General features: G+C 37.0%; 1 protein-coding gene across 1 annotated transcript; it reads right to left on the bottom strand.

Moving 5' to 3' along the window:
• Positions 1-23: 23 nt before the first annotated feature.
• On the bottom strand, positions 24-7,380 carry LOC140225909 (box C/D snoRNA protein 1-like). Its single transcript, XM_072305921.1, has 7 exons — positions 7,221-7,380; positions 5,583-5,764; positions 5,060-5,175; positions 3,818-3,996; positions 2,661-2,816; positions 2,178-2,302; positions 24-476 (listed from the first exon to the last, which is right to left on the bottom strand). Exons 1-7 carry the CDS (start codon positions 7,241-7,243, stop codon positions 193-195), a joined length of 1,065 nt encoding a protein of 354 aa, XP_072162022.1. The 5' UTR covers positions 7,244-7,380; the 3' UTR covers positions 24-192.
• Between the last annotated feature and the right edge of the window lie 1,104 nt (positions 7,381-8,484).

Raw genomic sequence — 8,484 nt, 5'->3', positions numbered from 1 at the left:
GGGGAACATATTTTACATCTCAGTTTTCTTAATTATGTTTTTATTCAAATCAAAAATAATATGTCTTAAAATATTCACGTCACATAAAAAAACATATATATATACATACAATCTTTAAAGACTTAACAACTTGAGTTAACAACTGTTTTTACAGGGATAAAATTGTGCAACTGAATCCAAACTGCTATGTTGTCACCTGGAGTCTTGATAATTATCACAGCCGTTTTCCATTTCTAATTCTTCGTTGTCACAGTCACCATCAGAATCAATTTCACCGCACAAAAACAAGTACCTTGAATTGGCATCGGCTTGTCTACTAGAGCTAGGATTGTCTGAGGTTTCATTGTCTCCAAAATCTTCTTGAGATGGTTCTGATTTCACTTGGAATTCAGCTGTGAGGTTTTCATCTTCCATATTAGTCTCAGTAACAGATGAGTCATCTCCGTGCTTCTTTTGGAGGCTTTCAAAGTAATCATCTAGACGGAAAAAAAGAGAACCTTGACTTAAATAGACAAGAAGTAAATTTGGACTCATAGGTAATGACTATTTTTGGACTAACAATAAGAATCAATCTGAATCGGCTAAGGAGAATCAATTCAATGCTAAGATTTAATCAGAGGAATCGATCTTTTGAAAGATACATTCAACAGATCTGACTTTCACCACCAATTTCAGAATTAGGCAATCAAGTATGCCCAAATTGCCACAAATCGATTTGATACCCTCGATTTAATCTTGTTTTGATCTTTAATTTTGCGAGAAAAACGGAAGAGATCGGATTTCTCATGAATGAAAAGAACATTAGTATTGCCATAAGTGCGTTTACTAAGAAAGACCCTCTCTTTTCCAAAAATTTGTATGGCTAGTTCGCTGATTGAAAAGAGATATTGAGGAAATTTGGAATCGATTCTGATTTAGATTCAGAGGAAAAAGAATCAATCTCGGTGGAAGTTAAATCTAAGAATTGTCATCACTACTAACAGGATAACTTTTTTAGGCTAGTTTTCTTAATTTGAGATAAAAGGTTTGAGATTACTACACATTCTGATTCAAAATTTTAGTTGGGAAAAAAACTTTTGAATCTTTTCTGAAAATGTTGAAAAATAAATTCACATGATTGGGCTGGAATAATTTGGAGCTACCGGGATTCCTTTTCAACAGTTAGAGAATTTTGGCATCCTTGACACTTCCTAAAGCTGGGTGCACACTAAAGCGTTATTGATGGACAAACTGAATGAGCAGCCATGAGAGACTGCTCGAGTTGTGCGGCAAGTGCAGACAGATCTTCTTCGAACGGCTCGAGCGTTTCTCCCGCACAAGCGAGCCAAACAGCATCGAAAGCTTTTGATGTTATTCTGATTGTTCTTGCATTTTCCAGCCACAAACCGCTGATTTTTACCACCTTGAGTGCACTTAGTTGACTTCTTAGTTAAGATGGGGAGCCATCAAGTGGCAACCGGTACTTTGTTAATTGTATTCAATTTGTTAAAAGAGAAGAAAAAGTCTCTCCCGCACTTTTGGATGAGAAAGTTATATAGAGAGCGTGACAATAATTTGCAAATGAGGGATATGGACTTCTTCCACTTTCAAAATTTTGTACGCATGAGTTCAGTTGATGTTGAGAAACTGTCAATTTAACTGGGCTGATAATTACAAAGCAGGTGACCAAAATCCATGAAACAATCCTGGCATCCAACCGACTAGCAGTCACACTGAGATTCCTAGCAACAGGAAACTTATACACAAGTTTGTAGTACTTGACAAAAATATCTTCATCCAATCTGGTGCGGAAGACGATCATCTTTGCGCTCTCGGCGTTCTCGCGAAAAAAGATCAGCTCGTTCTGTTCCTCGAGTTTGCATGACTGAACATGTTGAGTACGTGCTCAAACTGCTCACTGCAGCGCTCGGCTCATTCAGTTCGTTCGTCAAAAAAGCTCTGGTGCTCACCCAGCTTAAGATATTGTTTCCTCACTAAGGATCATCTTTTTATAGTCCGCACAATTACGCTTTGCTTTGATCACACAATAAGCAATACAATAGGTTCGACAACTTGATGCTCTGCATGTAATATGTTTTAGCCAGAAAGAAAATTAGCAATGTGCTGAAACTAAACTTATGTAGATGCTTAAAACCACTTTATCCATGCTAATACATGTAGTAAAAAATCAAGATTACCTGGTTCAATGGTCTCATAGGCGTATTTGTGATCTTTTAATACCACATGAATCGTGGGGTATTCTATGACAACTTTCCTCGTTAAATTTGAACGCAAGGTCTCTTGATGATCAAGTTCAAAAAATCTGCAAAAGGAGAGAACGGAAATTTTAGAAGAATACCTACATAAGATGTATCACTACAAATGATTACATAATGTCCTTTAGTGAATGGTTACTTAACAAAAAAAATAGGTACAGACATAACATTACTGCGAATCAATCATCGCAGTGTGCGATGAGATCACAAAAAATGAAACAGCAGAAGAATACACAACTGATCTATTGTTATTTTGGAAGGAGGGGGACGCCCTGGCGCCAGGAAAATACATACCCAAAACATCGAGGCAGGCAACAGATTCAAACTCCCAAAGAGTAGTGGGTAATCAACTTTTACTAGATAACCACCTAATTTTACAAATAAAATACTATAAGTAAGACTTACTTTTCTCCAGGCACATTTTCAGCTTTCAATAAAAACGACACTCCATTTAAACCAGCTGATTGATAAAACTGAAGTTTTTCTTTAAGTTCATCTGGGCAACTTGCTTCATCCATAAATCGATTTGCTAACGTTGCTAATTTGTCACTATCTGCATTCCTGTACATGAAAGAGAAGAAAAAATAAAATGAAATTCTCTTAAGTTGAAATGAAGCTTAACTACTACGGCAGAATTGTCAATTTATTTCAAGGATAATGAAGTATGTGAGAAACTCATCAGTTCATACCAAAATATAGTTCATGGTTACAAAAATCAAGTCATACTTTTAGCTTTGATATTCAGTCGGCTTATAAGATAGGTTAACCATACATAAATCACTTTTTCTATCCAGTTCCCATTATCGACTGAATTCTTTTTTCAACATAGTTTTTCCATTCCTTCTAGGAACAGGTTAAATGTTTACATTAATACAGCGTTACTTGCAAGACAATGCCCTTCCTTATTTTTTTCCTCTTCTGAACATTGCATTCTTTCGTGGTTTGAACATCGTATACATTACAAAATGTATCTACTTTACATATCTTGTGTTATCATTTAATACACTGGCAACTCTAATACGAATCACAAAAGCTTCAATGATAGAGAATGTTATTTCATGGACGCGATGAAAAAAATTAGGTTTCATACGAAATCAGAAGTTGTTTTGAGGGTATTATAAACGAGAGCCAAAAAGGATTTAATTCTTTTTAAAGCTCGTTCCCCCCCTCCCCACCCTTTCAGTAGAGGCATTCAATAATATTTCTGTCGATTAAGGTGTGGAATAATGACATGAAACTACTAGACCACGAATTTCGGTTAGCAATATTGCAGACTTTCTGTCATACATTATCATTTAAATGGAAAACTACTCAACGTCAAGTCTTGAAAACTTCCATGATTTTTCTTTTCTGTGTGAAGAAAACTCTGTGAAGACTTCAGGAAATGATATTGATTTGCTCTCCTTCAAAAAAGTAAAATGGGAGCAAAGATTTTTAAATACCGTAAACAAGATGCGTGGTCTCTAAGCTTCACCATCAATATTCATTTTAATATTTGAGAATAAGCATCAAAAGTGAAAGTTTGGGAAACTCTAGATATTATAACAGTAATATAAAAGTACCTCCTGGTAAAATGTACTAAATTTTCAGCCTGGGGAAAAATCCACTCTATGCAAAAGAAAATGACATCTTTTTTTTGATCATGGTATAAGGAATTGTTTTTGCGTTTGGTGAAATGAGTGGGCAAAAATTTCAATTGGATTCCTCGGCGCCAAGCAGCGTTTCTCTGTCTCTTCTGTTTCTGTAACAAGTAAAGATGAAACAGTCAAAATTAAATCAGGACTCAATAAAAGCAGAAATGAAAGGAAACGGTAATGTGAATTGCGAATGGGTAGACCAGAAATCACCAGAAAATTTATGTTCCTGAGGCACTGAGATACCTGTTGAGGGTAATTTTGAATTGGAAATACTTTCAAGTTGTTTAAAGTATTTTCTAAGCTATATTAGGGTTACACAAACTGTATTGAGATTTTCCGCTTTATGATGATTTATAAGGCACCTTGACTAAAAAAATTCCAACTTACTATGCTAGGGTTATTCAAAAAAACTGGAAGATTAGATATTAATATTCCACATAAAATTTCTTCATGCCTAATTGTCCTTATAGAATACCCTAAAAAATGGATGGAAATTTCCACTGCAAGCAGTGCCACAAAAACTATCGGTGCCATGTCTCACAGTCTTCTGGGTCTAAAAAGTGACTTTTCTGGTTACACATATATCTTGAGGAGACCAATTTTTTTATATAAGTATAAATCTAACGCTTTACCTTTTTGACCACATTAAATGCGCAAAAAATGCATTTAAAGAGGAACATCCTTGTCCCCCACATAAACTAATGTAATTTTTCATGGTAAAACGGCAATGTCTGGTATGTCTGCACTTAATCTATGAGGCTGAAATTTACAGAGATCTCTTTTGGGACCCTTTTAAAAGATAAGTAAATACCTTTAAAGTATGACTATGGAAACTTCTGGTTTCTATAAATGACCCTACTCTCCATGGTTCTCAATTCACGATTTGACAAGTCACTAAAAATTATTTGGAACATGCACATCTGGATTAAATACAGAAGCTTGGTTTCATGATTCTAGAATTTTCAAGTGTTAAATTATGCGAAAAAGGCTGAACAGTTCAAATTCTTGTTACAAAATACAATGAAAATAAGTAAATACTACAGTTCAATGGAGGGATTCTGTATTAGATTTCGTACATGACACAAATTCGTTAGGGCATAAACCTTTGTTTCCAATTTTAATATGAGAAGAAGGAAAAGGGCATTTGAAACATTTGGAATGACTTACAGGATTGTAGTTAGCGTAATAAGGTTGAAAACTTTGAAATCTCAAAGGATTCTTGACTAATTTGTGTTTGGCGAATTTTTCAACAGCTCTGGTGGTTTCTTCCAATAAGATGTAATCTACAAATAGAAAAAAAAAACAATAGATGACTTGACTATTAGTTAAGCTTATTTTTAAATTTTGTGAGTTGAGAATTGTCAATGCTTGGTCTATTTGATCTTTTCGCACACCACAAAAAGTGTCATCTACCGCTCTGAACTATGCTTAACAACTCGGTCCAAATTGGTAAATACATCCTCAAACAAAACAATGCCTGCAGTAGCCGCACTATCACCGCTGAAAAGGAAGGGCAGCGGACCCTCCGAAATGCCGTCCGGACAAATAGTTAAGTGAGGAAAGTTGGAGTTTTTAAATTTTTAGCGATTTTATTCTTTACTACATAAATTCTTATACTCAGTTTGGATGAAAGAAGTTTCCCAGAGTGACCTAGACCAATAGGTATTTAGAGACTGTCTTAATTTCTTACCACTTTGAAGATCTAAATTTGAAAATTTTTTCATCTGCAAAAACTTGACTTTGTTTCGTTTGCCATCACAATCCAACTCTTTCTTGTGAATATTGACACAATCCAGACAACAGGTTTTCACTTCACATTTCGGGCACGTATATTTAGCTGAAGCTGCTCCACAAACTTCACAATCACCAAGTCTGTAAATTGGAACAATCATAAGTTAAAATAGAAGATATCACAATGCCAGTGGCGTGCGGTCCGAATAAGCAGGGCAAGCACTGCTTTGCCAAAGATTTCAGAAGAAAGAAGAAAATTACACCTATTACATGTTTTCAATTTTAGCAAATATTATTGATAAAAGATGTTAAGTAAGTAAATTGCATTAAAAACAAAGAAAGAGAGAGACAGAAGTACGTCTATAGCCACAAAAGTAGGAAAGTGGCAGAGGGGATGGAGGTGGCACAGCGCGGCCTGATCACGGGCCAATCATGCTCTGGGGAATCGCTTGCGATGGGCTGAGTAGATAGTCACTGCTCGGCGGAGGAGTCAAGGCGGGCAAGGAAAGCGGCGCATTCCGAGTCTTAGCGCTATGCTGCGAAATCGCAGCTCACTTCTCTTGGCCTTTCACTGCAGCGCGCTGATTCTGCCTCCGATGCGCTGTCTTGTTTTCTCTTTCCTTCGCAGTTGCCATTGCTCCCTCCGGAGCAAGTGCCTCCATTTCAATAAAATGTCGCTCACTTGGATCCAATTGGTGACGAATAATTCTTATTCATGTTTTAATCGCAGAAAGATGTTTTCATGGGAAACTTAAAACAACTCAAAAAATTCTAGGCGCTGTAGAATTGAGACTAGAAATACCTCAAATAAGTGGCAAAATCAGGAGTTGGAAGCATAGAGCCGTCCTCCAATACTCAAAAATATTTGAAATTACAATACTTAAAAATATAATAATAAAAATATGAGTTGAGTGAACGATATCATATGTAGGAGAGAATGAAATAAAACCACAGTTTTTCAAGACGTTCCATCAGATTTCATCAGAAAAATAGAGTAAATGGAGGGTCACGATGATCTAAATATAAACAATTTACTTGAGAGGCTCCCTGAAAGAGGGAACGCATTAACCACCCCCCCCCTCCTGATGGGGAATGCTAAAGCTTGCCCTGTCACTGAATCCTCCGCACGCCACTGCATTAAAACTACTACTTCATGGTAATGATAAGCACTCAACATAAAAGGCCAGTAAGATACTGAAGAGGATGAAAAAAGAAAATGAGAGGCTTAGCATTCCGTTGTAATATACTTTTACAATAGTAATAAATATACTTGTAACATCAAGACTTGGTAGGCGCAAAGCGTTACTGGCGTTCAGCAAAGAAACAAATGACAGTTCTAATGCGGCGTTCATTGGACTGTTCATCAATTGCTTTAAACATACATGACCATACGTTCAAATATTGCGATTAACCTCCAGAACCAATTGAACATCCAAAGATAAACGAGGAAGAGGGAAAATATATTTTTTTAGGAGAAAATTTAGTTCCTGGTAGATATCAGGAAAGTGAGGTTATCTGATCCTGATATTGTATTATCTATTGGAAGATTAGCTAGGCATAACATTGAAATGATGAAAAAAGAAACGCAAAGAATTACCTGGATATTTTCTCAACACCCATTGTGAAACAAAATTATTCGAAATAATGAAAAACAATTGTAAAAGCCCAAAAGTGATCACGCGGTTCAGTCACAAAAACAAATTCACATTCACATGTGTTTTTGTGTTTACTAACTTCAGCGTCAGCCAGTGGCCAATCAAAAAGGACCAGACCTACGACGGAAAGGGAAAACAGCGGGAATTTCAAATCTCCATAAACTGCCCCAGTCACCGACAGAGCATAGCGCAGGGAAGAATTTTGGAGAGAATTTCATGAGCCGCCCTGCTCCGTCCCCCGTCCGCAGCGCACATGGTGTGTAATTATACCAATTTTATTTAATTTTAACTGCATAAAATTAAAAGAAAAAGATTATACGGTGTACGATTTTTTCCGCCAGGGAGCTCTCCCCGTTGGAAATCGTTCACCACCCGCCACCGGGAGCGCCGCGGTGTGCTGCCAGCGCGAAACGCGCACCAACGCCTTCAAATATACTTCACGCATTGCGTAATGCTTGAAGTATCCCTGTAGGTTTGTAGGCGCCAGTGTGCGTTACGAGCTGGAGGCAGAGAAACTCATACATTGCTAATTTCACTACACCCGGTAATGTGTTCCGATACCTGAGCGGAAAGGATGCTTTCCTGCGGTGCATGCGGCTCCAGGTTCGATGCCTGCTGTTTAATAGACAACTTCATGTTAAATTAATATTTTTTTCCGACTTTTAAAATTACACGCTGTTTTATGAAGTAATTAGTGAACACTCAACACTAGAAGATGCGTACCTAATCATGAAAGTCGTTAGCTATACTATGCGCGCTGCGGACATGCTGCGGACGGAGCGGCGCGGCCGACTGCGCACATGAGATTCTTCTCTGTGCTTGTCATCAGTCACAGATGCAAAAAAAATGAGTCCAAAAGTAGGTACGCACTTTAATCTGAGTGCGACAGAGCATATCAGCCGTCTTCTCCGGTCTTCATATTGACATTGGAAAAAATACAAAAATCATGGATGCGGATCGTCTGTCGCATTTTAAAAGTCGCCCTCATTTGGCGTAGACTTCCGTATTATTTAAAATTTAAAACGTTAACTTGTGACGGTTTTTTTCTCTGTTTATATTCTAAGGAAAATCCACCATTAAAATCCAATTTTTAAGCATCAAAAAGTGAATGTGAACTTTCTTTCTATCACAAGGCTCCATCTAATTTTGTAACTTCAAACACGCATTTCTTGAAAAAGCAAAAAGTGAATCGAAAAGACTTGCAAA

The sequence above is a fragment of the Bemisia tabaci genome, unplaced genomic scaffold (assembly GCF_918797505.1).
Source record: "Bemisia tabaci unplaced genomic scaffold, PGI_BMITA_v3".
Taxonomy (NCBI): Eukaryota; Metazoa; Arthropoda; class Insecta; order Hemiptera; family Aleyrodidae; genus Bemisia; species Bemisia tabaci.
The sequence above is the reverse complement of the archived record's forward strand: the minus strand, read 5'-3'. Positions and strand labels throughout refer to the sequence as shown.